The sequence below is a fragment of the Callorhinus ursinus genome, unplaced genomic scaffold, assembly GCF_003265705.2.
Source record: "Callorhinus ursinus isolate GAN/ISIS: 27379988/994484 unplaced genomic scaffold, GSC_fseal_2.0 scaffold30, whole genome shotgun sequence".
Classification (NCBI taxonomy): Eukaryota; Metazoa; Chordata; class Mammalia; order Carnivora; family Otariidae; genus Callorhinus; species Callorhinus ursinus.
The window spans coordinates 19569016-19584580 of record NW_027397092.1 but is presented as its reverse complement, the minus strand read 5'-3'; the positions used below and the strand labels follow the sequence as shown (position 1 = coordinate 19584580).

At 51.4% G+C, this 15565-nt stretch overlaps 1 protein-coding gene across 2 annotated transcripts in view; it reads right to left on the bottom strand.

Annotated features, from left to right (window-relative positions):
* SLC25A48 (solute carrier family 25 member 48) overlaps positions 1-15565 on the bottom strand; it is a 38553-nt gene that overhangs the window by 12354 nt on the left and 10634 nt on the right. For both annotated transcript variants that reach the window (XM_025860996.2, XM_073878517.1), the window contains exon 4: positions 13788-14046. In XM_025860996.2, coding sequence (XP_025716781.1) covers positions 13788-14046 — 259 coding nt within the window. The remainder of the gene's footprint in view (positions 1-13787; positions 14047-15565) is intronic.

Here is a 15565-nt window from a genome sequence, read left to right as displayed (position 1 = left end):
ACGTGATATGACTAGGAAAGAAATAGAACGAAGCTTGCCTGTGACACACACCTATTTTACCACCTGGGTTTAGTTCCCTGTATGTGGCATCTCACTTTGGTTTTGCACTTTGCTGACAAAGAAGCAATAACTTTCATTACCGAACAGCTGAATTTCCAAGTTCCCCAAATAGTCCCATCCTTATCAGATGAAAGGTTAGGAGCAAAGATTCAGCTTCATGATTCCGTAGCCCAAACTGAAGATTTGAGAGTCAAGTGCAACCCGTCCTTTCGCTTATCCCAGAAGGAGGTGAGATAGAAGGGGAGCTTTCTCTTTGCCTGGGGAAGTGTGCTTGAACAAATGAATCCTGTATTTTCTTTTTGTGTAGGGGGAAGAGACTAATCACGGCCATGTGCATTCAGCCGACTACAGCGTGGGCAGGAGGCTGAGTCCCATTCACTTCCACAGCAGATCCCCCCAGGAAGGGAGTAAGGGCGGTGGCCACTTCTGCGGGCAAAGGGCCCTCTGAGCTCGGAGCAAGATCAGACCCTGTGATCTTTGAAAGCCCACTGAGGTAGCACTGCACACCCCTTCCTTTCCCAAATCCACTATGATGCTGCCAGGGTCATCCTAGGAAATTCTGGGATGAGACAGAAGAGATAAAATTGTGTCAGCATCTAAACTCTACCTGGGTCATGCTCATGTCCAAATAACAGTGACCTGACCCAGGAGTCAAGGTTTTCATGAATCAACTACTGGTATGATGTAGCTCTGAGAAGTTACTGATTGAAGGAGAGTGTCCTGATAATGTTTTACTTGTGTAGAGGTATAGATGTTGAAAAAAATACTTGCCCAACCTTCAAAATGCCTTGTCAACAAAAAACCTGTGCTTTTTTTTTTTTTTCCTTTTCTTCCCAGGATAAGCAATAAGGAACTTCTCTCATATTCTCTCAGGTTTGTTACATAAACAATCTAGTTTTTATTGCTTGAGAATTATCCATTTATGGCTGTTAGAGCAATATAATTGTCATGGGGACTGGCATCCTCCGGAATACTGACATGAATCTAACTGCCAGCCAGTTCCTTCTGGACACAAAGCCCCTGGAACTCCTTCTAGCTCCCTCATCCCCAGTGTTAAAGCATGCACACACACACTTATTTGGAAATAATTTCCGCTTTGCAAAAAAAGGGCGAAAGAAAAATTATACAAACAACACCCTTATATATCCTTTCCCCAGATTCACCTATTGTTAACATTTTACCTCATTTGCTTTAGGGTTTGTATGCACGCTCTCTCTCTCCCTTCCCACTGAACAGATGCCCCTGTCCGAATGCATAAACTTTGCCTGGGCTATGTTCATCTCCAGGTAACAGTGACCTGACCTGGAATCAAGGGTTTCATGAATCAGCTATGGGTATGATGTAGCTCTCAGGAGTTACTGATAGGAAAGTATCTGATAAAAATCTTCCTTGTTTGGAGGTGCCAATGTTGGAAAAATATCTGACAAACTTTGAACCGGCCATGTCAACAAGACCCAAACTTGTGTTTTTTGTTTTTTTTTACCTTTTTTCCCAAGGTAAGCAATAAAGAAATTCTTCTGTACACACATGCATATTTTTTTCACATGTACATACATATTACTATTCTCTGAACCATTTTAGGGTTAGATACCAAATGGTCCTTTACTCCTAAATGCTTCAGTAAGTGCTGCCTAAGAATAGGGATACTGCCTTACCTGTCAGAGTAGTTATCAGTTTCAAAATCTACATTAACAATAACTTTATCCAATGTACTGTCTATACTCAAATTATTGAAATTTTTTTATAAGAATGTGATTATAATTGCTAATGAATTAATACATCTTAGGTCTTAGGATAGATTTTTTTTAAAGATTTTATTTATTTGACAGAGAGAGACACAGCGAGAGAGGGAACACAAGCAGGGGGAGTGGGAGAGGGAGAAGCAGACTCCCTGCCGAGCAGGGAGCCCGATGTGGGGCTCGATCCCAGGACCCTGGGATCATGACCTGAGCCGAAGACAGATGCCTAACCGACTGAGCCACCCACTTGATCTCATACTGACCTGTACGATCTCATACTGACCTGTATGGCATTCCTCCCCTCAGTAGTGCAGGATCAAGTCTAGCCAGTTACTGCATTTAGTTGTCACAATTCTTCAGCTTCATTTATTTTTGTTTTTAGTAAGCTCTATACCCGATGTGGGGCTAGAACTCACGACTCCAGGATCGAGAGTCACACATTCCACCGACTGAGCCAGCCAGGTGCCCCTAGCTTCCTTTAATCTAGAGCATTTCTACAGCTTGTTTGTTTGTTTTTAATGACACCAACATTTTTTATGAGTATGCTGCCTCCCTTCTTATGAATAAAACCTTTCTCGTTGGGGTTTGTTTGATGTTTCCTTGTTATCACATTGAGATGATGCATTCTTGGCTGGACTTCCTCCCTGTTCTCACCTCTCCTCCCATGAGGACTAATGACTCTCAGGAGCCCCTGGTCTTCTTCTCTGGCCTCCTATCCTAGTTTTTATTAGTTTCCTTTTTAATTTAGATATAATTTACATTCAATAAGATGTATAGCTTGTAGGTGTACAGTTGATGAGTTCTGACAACTGCACGCACCTGGGTCACCACAACCTACTGAGAAAATGACGTCTTATACTTGAAGCAACCTGTTTTGGTCACAGCCCACTAAGACACAGTGAAGATTCCAAGCCTACCTACGCTCTCCTGCTTGCCTTTCAAGGTATAAGAACTCTGTGACATCAGTGATGTGTCACTCAATGAGAAGCAAATCTTTCAACTGGTCGATGGTTGTCACCGGCCCATCTGCATTAGCAACAGTGGCCCCGGGCGATTCATATGGGACCACAAAGCAGAAAACAGCGGCAACTCTTTATCAGTTGCTCCAACCAAGAGATGCTCCGAGGCTGGGTCCTGGAGGCCAGAGGCGCGGCTTGGGAGGTGTAGCCCAGGAGGTGCGGCCCAGGGTTCAGGGCTTGGGAAACGGGGCCTGGGGAGGCGTGGCTTGAGAGGCGTGGCCCTGGGGATGCACGGCTTAGGAGGCATGGCCCAGGGAGGTACCGCTTAGGAAATGTGGGGGCGGGGGGGGGGGGGGGGGGGAGGCGGGGTATGGGAGACAGGACCTGGGGAGGCGTGGCTTGGCAGCTCCACTTAGAGAAGAGCTGAATCAGAGTTCTTGGTAACTCTAGCTGCTTAAAACAAACTTTGGTGACCTTTAAAAATGGACTTGGGAGGTTGCCGGCAAGCAGCTTTTAGATATAGGCACAACTCCCATCCAACTGAAATCCATGGATCTGCATGTTTGTGCAAGGAACCCAAGGAAGGGGGTGAGGTGCTGGGTGAGTACTCTGCTCACACTGAACCACCAGCTCTCAGCCTATTGTTCCTGAACCTTCAGGGCTTGGCTTAGAGGTATACACGTGCATGTAAAGGGATTCATATAGGGCATATTTTCTTCTGGCACAAAATGAATTTAGTTTCTCTAATTAGAATTTTTCATTCTAAAATGAAGATTAAATTATGAATCAAATTTTGATCATTTTTTATCATGAGGCTTTGCTATTGACACCACTTTTTTCTATACTCTAAATGAAGGCCCTATACCTTTTACTATGATATGTATGGATTAAAAACCTGAAACACTCAGGATGCATGTGGTTTTGTTTTCCCAAATTCAGCTAGGACCAATTCAAGCCCCCTATATCAAGACAGGCAGGATGCTCAGAGTCAATGAAATTGGCCCCTACCCAGCTCCTAATCTTCATCCAGGAGCAGAGGAGAGCCTATACAGTTCTAAAAAACCCCTCTCCTCCAAGCTCCCTCACCTCGACCAGCTGGCCTACCTGGTCCCTGCTGCTGGGAGGCAGGAGGCACAGGAGCTGGGGACCATCATTCCTTAGACTACGGGGTGTGGCTGTTTGACCTCACTGCTCTGCACCAGGGGAAGGTATCTCGCTCACTGACCCCTGCCTGGGCCAGGAGGTCCCTCTGGAGGCAGGTGCCTCTGAAGGGCGTAGGAGTTTCCAGGTTTGGCCAATCCCAACAGGTACCCACACAGCCACCTCTTGGGAGTTCTTCCACTTCAGAGGGGCTGAACCAGCCTAGATGCAGGCTGGGTCCCCACAGATTTGCCTCTCAGAATCCAGGGGTATAGCCACAGCATATGGTCGGGCCCTTCCCAGATACAAACATGGAGAAGTTTCATCTCTTTCCTTTCTCAGGTATTGCTGTTCAATTTCTTCAATGGGCCATAACTGTGGAAACAGGAAAGTCAGCCGAAACACAATGGCTGGTCACTGATCCACTGCACTGAGAGGGGGCCGGCCTTCAGAAACACAAAGGCCTGGCCACTTTTTAGAAGGGAAGGTGCCACGAGACTTCTCCTGTGTATGTATAGTCAGACGTGGAATGAAAACACAGCATTACTTCTCAACAGGTCACTTTCTACAGAAAATCCTTAAGAACTAAGCCATCCACAGATGAGGTCCTGCAGATCCCCAGTCAGTGATGTGCAGGGTTACCATGTTTTCTGTGCTCAAATACTTCTAGGCCATTGGACTCTCAAATCGAAGTTGGGAGCATGGACTTATTTCAAGGGACCCACAAATTGGTAGGCATTACAGATTCACAGGACTCCTAAAGTATCTCACATACATGTGTGACCATTTTTCTCCTATGTGTAGGTGCTATTGTGGGGAACACAACAAAAATTTACTTAAATATACTAATTATCCATAGTAACTTACCATATGTGGTTTCTGAATCCACACTTAATGTCCAGCTGCTATTATATGGGTTGGGCCCCATTTAACATATTTAAAAGGTTTTCTTAGGAAAAGCTGGGAACCCCGCCCCCCGACCAGCCCATTCCAGAGGCTCTACCCCTTTTATAAGGTCTGTTCTGGATGCTATTGTTTTCTGATCATGTTGTTTTACCCTAACCCATGCAGTGAGTTTCTTGATGACATGAGTAACACACTGTGGCTTTTCCCAGAGTCCTGGGACCCTGTGCCTGACACCATGTCCCATATGTGCCTCAACATCCATTCAATAAATACTTGAGCATCTGACTGGGGAGCTCTCAGGACTTGGGCCTCCCAAACGTTCCCTCCTGTGCCTGGTATTCTTCCAGGCCTGGTCCTATCTGGTCCTTGTGCCAGAGGCTGCAGATACTAAAAGCAACTCCTAAATCATGGTCCCAGCTACCGCGCTATTCCAAAATGCCACGGAAGCTCTGTGATTTGGGTTTGAGCAGGCTGGTCAAACTGCTCTCAGTTTACCTCCTCAGAAAATTACCAACCAGGAAGCTCTTGCCCAGTTCCTACTTCCAAAGAATCTAGCAGTTTCCTTATGATCTGAAGGGATCATCATAGGCAGATGGCTTAGTAGAAAGAGCTCTGGATTAGAAGCAGCTGGGGTTCGCTTTGCTGCTCATTTGCTATTTACTGTTCGACCTGGTGCAAGAGACTCCACCACACTGGCCCTCGGTTTCCTCCACCACTTACAAAAGGGGAAGAATAAATAGCCTGGCACCTCTTTGGGCTTTTGTGAAAATTGAGTGACAATGTTGGCAAATGTACTTTACTTGAGGCAAACCGTCATTCCTATTTTTATTACCCCTATTCTGATATGACTCCAGATTCCGGAAGTGCTGGAACCACCTGCAGCCAAACCTACTGTGGAAGGCTGTGGATGCCCACACAGGGCCAACAACTACCAACACCAGCGCTGAGTCCCCAAATCAGGACAACACCTGCCCTCATCCGTTGATTTAAAGACCAAATGGACGTGTCACCCACGTACGTAACCTCACAACGGTGTGTTACACTGTATGCACCATCATTCATCTCTGCTAGCTGTGTGGGACCACAGTTTGGGAAAGATTCAGCCAAACCATCCAGAATTCAAGGACTCCTCTTGAACTACATGGCTCAATGCCTGGCCTCTTCACAAATTTCCTCCCTTCACTTTTGGGCTGCTATGGCTCCAGCCCTCACTTCCTATTGGCAGCCCACAGCCTACTTGACAAGAAGGTTCAGGCTGCATGGTTCTGGCTTGTCTCCAGTCCCTTGCCATGCTCCAAGGATTCCTCCTGTCCTCCCACACAGACTCTCTTCTTCAGGAGTTAAATGGAGCAACACTCAGGGAGCTTAGCATCGGTTATTCTTGTCCTGCAATGGGAAAGTCTTGAAAAATCTGCTGTATCAGAAGTCTGCTCCTCCCCAAGGCCAACCTGCCCGAAGAAGAGTGTTTTTCTTGGCAGCCACACATCTTTATGGTAGCAATAAAACTATGTTGCCAAAGAGACAAACCGAGGTGGTCAGGGCCTCTGAGGCACAGCGGGCGACCTTCCCAGCCAGACATTGCCAGAGATTCAGAAAAATCAGAGACATGGTTTCACCCCATTTTGTCATCATGTAGATCCTTGGGCTTAGACGGGCTTTGTGTTCTGGCGTGTGCCTGATGACCTTGTCCACCCAGGTCCACCCCTCATGTGGCCCTCTCTGATCTTACCATTCCAGCCCTATTTATCTCGCCTAGGCATGCTCAGAAATTAGGACCTTCTCCTCCTCAAATCCTGGCCACACTCTGTCCGCTCCATTCTGTTCAGGTCATCTTGAACATGGTAGAGCCAGGCCTTGTGAGAAGGGCTCTGCCAACCTCCTTCCTCTTGCCCTCAACATTTTCTCTGAATTGTCTGTTTTGTTCCCCTCTCCTGGCCCAGAAACGAAAGGTTTTTCCTGCCCCAGGCCTTGGTCTCTGTCCCTAGTGTCACCTCCCACTTCAGCCATTCACTCTCCCCTCTTGATTCCCTTTTGCCTACTTTGGTGACAAGGGTTTCCCAGGACTCTGCCTGCGGGGGCAGTGGAGACGGACTGCCCGGGGCCATGCCCGGTTGCAGTGAGTCACACCTGAGGGAGCACGGACCCATCACCCAACCTGAGCCTCAGGTTGCCCGTCTGGAAGAGAAAGAGAATGACGGCCCCTCTTTAACACAGCAACGGCAGGCGTGCATTAGCACAGCGCACGTGGCACGGGCTCAGCCAGGACGACAGCCACTGATGCTGCGGGAGCTCCTCCCTGAGCTCCTTCACTGAGTCTTCCCCTTCATCTCCACTTCTTCCTTTCTGCAGCTCACCGCGGCATGTGCACCCCATTCATGGCCTCAGCCGTCCCTTCTCTGTCACACCCCGGACTCCTCCTCCAGCCCTGACATTCCAGCGGCGGCACCTCGCACACGAACCGAGCCAGACTTGGCATGTTCTCACTAAAGCCTGCTCTCCTGCCAGGCTCCAAAACAGCCGCACTGACAGTAAGTGTGTATGGATCATGTGCCCCACACACCAAGTGTTGCCTCACACACTTCGCCTGTCATTTCATTCCCTGGGGGGGGGGGCGGGGAGGGACTTCTCCCTCACAGTCACCCAACTGCGCAGTCCTGGGTCATTTCAGACACTGCCCTCTCTCGTGCTTGGCCCGATTATCCACCACAGATACCTCCCATCAGCCACCCCCCTCCATTCCCAAAGCCCAAGGCCCTGGGCCCCCTGCTCCCATTTCTCACCTGGTCTGCGGCAGCACCCCCAAAATCAACCCATCACCTCTACTTTCCCCACCCCTTCTACAGCTCCTGAAGGAACCACCTTCCTCCCGCACAGCTCTGCTCGGGTCATTCTGCTGCCCAAGATGCCCCACTGTCTGCTGAAGGGCACCTAAGCCCACCCTCAGCTAAGAAATCCAAGCTCTTCACAACTCCCCCTGCACCTTCCCCTCCCCGCACTGTAGTCAGAACTCCGACCCTGTGCCTACAGTGCGCCTCAGTCTGAAACATCTCTCCAGTCCCACGTGCCCATCTCCAAAGCCCAGCCAGTATTCCAACACCCCACCAATGGCCGCTTCCTCTCTGGAGCCTTCCTGACCTGCAGAGCCAGACTCTGAGGTTCCAGAGCCTTCCACGGGCCCTTCTTATTCTGCTACACGTCTGATTCCCCACCAGACTGTGCACTCCCTGAAGGCAGGGGCTGTGTGCCTGATACCTCTGATTTATCTACTCTGCTCGGCTCCGAGCAAAAGCTCGGCAAAGGCTTGTGAAGGAGGGAGCCAGAGAGTGAGTCCCAACAGGTGTCACACTCAGCGCTCTGCCTCCCACTGGGCCTGGTGCAATCATAGGATGGTCGGTCGGCACAGAGTTAATGCCGAGTTCTCCTCCAGTCCCCAAACTCTGCCCTCCCAGGGCATTGAGGCCTTTGCGATTTGCACATTAATGAGGCTCTTGATGAAAACACAGACCAGAAAGCTCCCAGACTGGGGAGAAGTGAGTGTCACTGGCCATCGGCCTCCAGGATGTGACTTGGCCTGGACAGTGGAGGGACTGCTGGCTTCTGGGACCACAGCCCTGAATTCCAGTTCGGGCCCAGCGGGGCACCCAGGGAGGCTCATGCCCACACAAAGGGCGAGGATGACTTCCAGAGGGAGGGTTTCTCCACCGGTGCCTTATAGTGCAGGCCACAGCCAACTGAACCCAGGCCAGCCTCTCTTTGCTGCCAAGCAGGGGCACCAGGAGCAAACCTCCATGAAGTTGCAACAGTTTTCATGAGGGCTAACTGCTGTTTAGTATGCAACCCCAGTCGGGGCCACATGGAACTTCCCTCCCAACTTCAGCAACTGCTGATGGAATGTGGTTAAAAAAAAAAAAACAAAACACTTCTGTATAACAATTTCATAGTATGTGCCAAGAATCTTAAAAATGACCAGACCCTTTGACTCATTCATGAAGCAAAGAGCCCACACATTTAGGGGAATAACCCTACAAGAAAGGCAACTCCATACGGACAGATTTCCCGATCACATCACCATGTTTAAAAGAGGACGAACCAGCAACAACGTCCATGTCCATCACTAGGAAGGTGGCGGCCTAAGTGTAGTAGTACAGTGAACATTTATTTTAGGTGTTCGGGGTGCCAGGCATGATGCTCAGACTGTCACGTGCAGTCTGTCATCCCGCTCACTCCCAGTTATGAGGTAGCTACTGTGATGATGGCAGCTTTGCTGATGAGTCAACGGAGGCTTGGTGACATGGGACAAATTATCTAGAGTTCCCGGGTTGTGGTGGAGGGAGGACTAGAAGCAGGTAGCCTAACTCGGAGAAACTGAATTTTTGCCACACTGTATCATCCCTCTCAATACGTGTGTGCACACACGGGCACGGTGATGGAATACCGCACGTCTATTTTTAAATATTAGTCGTCTATTGCTAATAATTTTAAATGCCATTTTCATAACATGGAAGATGTGTGTTATAAAACTGAGTTAAAAAGAGGATATGAAACTGAGTACAACTTCTTAACATATTTAATCTATGTATTTATAAAAGGAAAAGGAAACACATTAATGTATTAACAGTGACTGGATTTGGGTGGATGGACATTTTCTCCCTCCACATTGAATGTTCTAGCTTGTGTACATTTTCAAAGACTGGTCACCACTAATAGATTGTGCGGATGAGCTCAGTGGCTTTATATTTGTGAGCCTTCAGGTAAGCTCACCTCTTACCTCGATGTGGCCTCCATTCTCCCTGTCACACGTCCCAAAGGAAGATGCCAGAGGCCTCCAGCCCGCAGCACAGTATACGGGGGCAGTGCCTCACAGCCCATCACCTCCACCCAGGAAGTGGTCGGGCCATTCTGGGGTAAGGCCACAAACCATGGACAATCCCCCATGCCTGGCCCGAGGCTGCCTGGAAATGCCCATCTCAGCACAGTCACCCCGCAGAGGGGGCCTGACCCAGGACCGAGACCACAAGCTCACAGCCAGGACCAGCCCCACACTACCCACCCCACGCACTGCTTTGGGCTTCACGGTGTGGTGTTTGTGTCTGCTTTTGTTCTTAATTAAATTATCTGACAGTTTCCAATCCCGGCCACGTGGCAAACATGAGCTGGAACGGAGTCGAAGGCACCCCCTCGGACAGGATGTGGGCTTGCCACAGTCCCCACTACTCCCTACTACTCCCCAGCACCAGAGCAGACACGGGCCGGAGCTGCTGCTTTTTTAACAGCAGAGTGATAGGGAAAGCAAAAGACGTTCTGTGTCCATGTTTCGATCAAAAGAGGAAAAATGAAATGTGGGTTAGCAGGGCTGTGGGTGTCAAGATAAACGGAAGAGGGTACCTTTTCCAGGCACCTCTGCTCGCTTATGTTACCTCCCTGGTCCCAGTGGGTCTTTGAGCCTTCCATCTCTGGCCTAGGGGGTGTCTGAGGGACAAGGAGAAGGAAGCCGCATCCTTCCTCCCTTCCTGGTGAGATTCCTGGCAGAAAGCACTGCCTCTGCTCCAGCCCCAGTAGTGATCCTGCCCAGCCACCAAAGACCGTCCCGCAACCAGCTGGGGTGGGAGGTGAGGAATGGCGGGCCAGGCAGAGAGGGGCTGCCCAAAGCCACAGAATTCAGACCCATCCCTGGGAATCCATGAGCTGTGCCCATTATTTGAACAATGTTATTTTGGAGACATGCTCCCAGCCTTAAGTTTGAAGCTGGATTTGTGATGAGTCTGTGCAAAGGCCCAGGTGTTAGCAACGCTGCTGTCTTCGCAGCTTCCACAAATTCCCAGGGGAGAAACAGCAACAGAGCTTCAGTGGGCCCTGAGTCAGAATGCCTGGGGGCTGCATCCTAGCTCCACCTCCTACTAGGGGAGTGACCCAAGGCCAGATACAGAAGCTGCTGATGCCTCAGGCTCCCCTATTTTAACCTCTAGGAACTGGGTTGCTGGAAAGAGAAAACACTTGCAGAGCTCTTAGCCTAGGGCCTGGCGCAGGATAAGGGCTCAGTAAATACTGGCTACTCTGCCCCCCCACCCCACCCCGCTGGGACCTGGCTTGGCCCAGATCAGAGGCTTGAGGAGCACGGCTCAGACAGACCCTCCGATCTTGGTTTTTACCCTCCCTGCACTTGCTCAGGTAAACTGTGTTTGTCTCTGTACTGCCTGCTAAGCCCCCAGGCCCAGGGCTAGTGACCTGGAACTTAGCAGGGCTGAGAAACATCGGCCTGCAGGAACCTCCCTTGGCTTCTTATTGAGAGCCTTCCCAGGGTTCACACAAGGCCAGTTTCCTGGCACACTGAAAAGGACAGAGTAAACACATGTTCACTTTCTGTCGCTGCCTCAAGGGATCGACTAAAGAGAACGGGTTTCCTTCTGGCACAACAATGAGCTGACAACCTCAAGCCGCAGAGGGCTACACCTCGGGCTCTCGCCGCCCTGGTGAGCAGGCAGGGATGACCCTCAGTGAGGCCCTGACCAGGTGCACAGCCCTGATCTGCACCGATCCCTCTACCCTCCTACTGCCTGCCTCAAAGCCCTTTCTGACCCCCAGGCTGTCCTGCTCCCTCCCCACCACCACATTTGGAGCGGCCCAATTCCTGTCTGCTGGAAAGAACATTACAGGAGGGGTAGGATGTAGACTCTTGTTCAGTGCTACGTCCCTAGCTCCTAGCTCTGTGTCTGGAACATAGCAGGTGCATACGTAGCATTTTGGGTAAATGAACAGGGCTAGCAGCCATACGGACCTCACAGTACTATGGTGGGTGTTAAGTGAATGATGCACACACGGTATCAGGCATACGGTGAGTGTCTTGGCAGCTTTAGCAGCTGCTGATGGGGGCTGCTCAGGTCCCTAAAACTGGCTTCCCCTGCACATCCAGCTCTGGGGCCCTTCTTGGGTCTGCCCATTCCTTGACTGCCTCCCATCCTTCCTCCAAGCTCCAGAGGCTTCTTGCCTAGCCTCAGGATCCCTTGTGGTTCAGGCCTTGGCTTGCCGAGTTAGTTACCATTCCAGCACCCTCTGCAGGGAAGGGAGGGGTGGAGGAGGACCGGACAGAGGATGGAATCAATTCGTTTGCTTCCAAGTGTCCCAGGTGTTTCTAAGGAAGGCATTCTTCCAGGAAACAGCTCCCTTGGCGTCCAGGCTGGCTGTGCCTCACCTCGCCCAGTACAGAAATGCACGGCTCACCCTTCCTCCTCCCCTTCCTGGGTCAAAGTGCCCAAGTTGTAAAGGAGGCAGGTCTGCCCCCAGGAGCAGAGGAGACCCATTACTGGTAATTCTGCCAACATCTGGACCCAAAGGGTTTGAAGACTTAGGGAGAGAGATTTCCTCTGCTCCTGTGGCTGACACAAGCTTTTCTGAGAGGGATAGAGCCCAACGCCAACCTGCGGGCCAGGCCTCCTGGTTCTCAATCTGCTCACGATGCCCTTCCTTCCTCAACACGTTTGCTTTTGTCTCGGACAGGACCAGATCAGCGAGCTTCAAACATTCCTGTGAGGCGCCCCCCTTTGGTGAAACTAAACTGTACCAAGACAGGGCTCAGTATGTCAAGTAGATGGAGGTGGGATCCCCTTGCCCTGTATCTCTCTGAGCGGCCCCAAGGAGGGTAGGCTGCAACCCTCAAGATGAGCCAGACTGCTGTGGTCCTGTGTCACCCCACATGCCGACAGTGACCAGGGGCCTGGGGCCACTGAGCCTCCCCCAGGCATGACCCAACTTGTTAGGACAGCTGGTCCCAGGCTCTCCATGGGCCCCAGTGAGGATACCAGCATCATGCTCAGGGGATGTGCAGTCTTGTCCTGGATACCTCCTGGGCTGGGCAAGATGTGCAGACTGAATCAAGGCGCCGGGACTGGGTGCAGGACAGCGGCTGGGCTGGAATGCTCCCAAGTGCACTATCGGGGCTTTGGCTGTGGAGCCCAGCTGAGCCCAGCCTCTGTGGCAGAGGGCTCACATGCAGGCCACTCAGAAGGCTGCCAGGGAGAGGGGTCTTATCCAGGAGAGCTGTCAGCCCAGATCAGATATCTGGGGTGTCGGGAAGGACCACAAATCCAGCCCTTCCATTATGCAGGGAGGAGACAGCGGCCCGGGCAGGAGCAGTCTCTTGCCAGAGGAGACAAGAGTGGCATCAGAGCCAAGAACCAAACCTGGAGATACTGAAATCTGTCTAAGACCTGAGCTCATCTTTCCTCGAGAGCTGGTATTTTCTACTCTGCACAGCAAATGCCTTCCCATCCTTGCCACCCTCCTTTATCCAGAGCGCAGTAAAGACACAGACACTCCTTTCTCAGGCGGGAGGAAGTAACAGACTCGGCAAATGGTGCAGGAGGGCTGTCTAGCACACTGAGAAATGAAGCTCAAACCAGAACGTCAAGGAGGCGAAGAAGGGTGACCCCCGGCCCCCTGCCACGGGGGGTGCAGGGGCAAGGCCTCGTGGCGACACTCCCTGGTGTTGCGGATGGGGAAAGCTGTGGCTTTGAGACCTGTGAGTCCCTCAGGGCCCCGGGCCTGATTTAACGTTCCAGGTTGCTCTTCTAAAATTCTTAAATTTTGAACAAGGAATCCCCCGTTTTCCTTCTGTGCTGGACCCTGCTAATGATGTCGCTGGTCCTCACCCACCAGTCATTCAGTACCTGTGTGGCCCTAAGTGTCTTCACCTCTGGGGGCCTCAGCTTTCTCCTCTGTAAGACGGAAACCTTAACAGCACCTGCCTTACAGAACTGTTAGGAAGACCAACTAAGAGAACGTACCCAGAGCTCTAAGCAGGCGCCGGGCACGGAACTGATAATTAATGACAGTGTCTACTACAGATCAGAATGCTAACTGCAGACTCTTACGTGACAATGCAGATGCTCCGCTCAATGAAAATGAGATTAGCAACCACATCCCAGATCTGGTGGACCAGGAAAGGGCCACAGGTGCCCAGACGCCAGGCCCCCTCCCCTACTCTTACCTTCCTGAAATGGCTGTGTTTGCATCTGCAGCCGGATCTTGATGAGGTCCACGGGCGCCCCCAGGCCGACAGAGACCACACCGGCCACCATGCTGGCCAGGAGAAGGTCCGACAGGCTGTGGGACCCTCTGGCCTCGGACTCCCTGGCGTGGTGCTGGCTGAGGAACCTCTGCGTGTTACTGAAGACCCCAAACACCACTGAGTTGTAGACAGCGATGCTGGCAAGGGGAAAAGACATGCCCTTGAAGAAGCCGAACACCTGCGGGAAAACCAGGGGTCAGGAGCATGAGGGCCCAGAGCTGTCTGCGGGCCAGGAGCCGGGCTCCCCGCGTGGCCCTAGGCCCAGACCCTGCCCTCTTGGAGCCTGCAGGCTGGTGAGGTGACACCACGGGAAAAATAAATCATTATGTCGGCGACAAGAATAAAAAAGGATGCTGAGGTGATTGATGGCAGGGACTAGGTGGGTGAGGAGTTGCTCTCCATTCCCGGGCAGGGCATACTCTGGCCTGGGGCACAACCCGCTTCTCTAGGCAGTTTTGTTTCCTGAGTCAGGGTGCCCTGGGCCTGGAACCCATTTTTGCCACCAGAGTGGCAGTGTTGTTGGGCTGGAAAGATATCAGGCTGCATGGAGCCCTCGTGGGTAGTGGACTTACCGGGCACCCCCCACACCCTCCTCATTTGCCACTCAACCAAAAGCATTCTCTAAGGTGCTTGCCATGTGCCAGGCCCTGGCGGACAAATGTAAGAACGAAATACTCACTGCCCTCACTGAACCCACACTCGGCGGGGGGGGGGGGGGGGGGGGGGCAGATAAACTGACAGGTGATTAAAATTCAACGTGCTAAGTGTGTGCTGAGGGTCTAAGGGAAGGGGAGCTCCCAGAAGGGCAGCACCAAGAGGCTTCTTCTACACATAAGCAGAGATCACAGCAGAGAGTTCTGGAGGCTGAGAGGAGAGGGTCCTTTCCACACTGCACTCTCAGCGGAACATCACAGACACTCCTCTGAGACCTGGAATATTCCACAGGCCCTTGGAGGAGTCAGGGCAGCACTAACTTTCAGCCCTGTGCCAAAAATGAGAAAGTACCAGGAAGCTGTTGTCCCAACTCCAGGCTGCACACAAACCTGCTAATCCTGACCTGGGTGTGTGCACCCTATTTGCCAGAGATGGGATACACATACACACACGTTCACACACACGTGCATGCATACCACACATGCACACACACACACCCCACCTGAGGTTCTTCTTCCAAAACAAGCTCCCTCAGATAACGTGAGGACATCACTTAGCCCTGAGGGGCTGTGTCTCCAAGGAATGCCCACAGTCCCCACAAAACGCCCCGGGGTTGGGACTGTGGCTGGCAGGCACTGTGGACAGTGTGTGCCAAAAAGGAGAATCAATGGCCACCTCTCAGGGAACTGGGGAATCACACATCACCCTGAACAGCTTGAACCAAGTTTGCAGTCCATTGTAAAGCAGCCCAGCAAGAGAGGTCAAGCAACGCCCTGACACAAAACACGCCTCTGAGGAAAAAGTCCAGGCGCAGGCAGGAGGCTCCTGAACCCCCGGGGCACCCGCTAGGAGGCTGTGCAGACGGTGGTCGACAACGGGGCCACATTTCCAGGGACTCAAGGGAAAGCCCAGGGCTGCTACTGACCATTCCTTTAAATCATCAAGTCATTTCATCGTTAATTAGAAAATGTATTTTAAATTCCCCAAGGCAGGGCCTTAGAAAGTCTTCTGACAGCACATGCTCATTCTTAAGAAGGGCACCT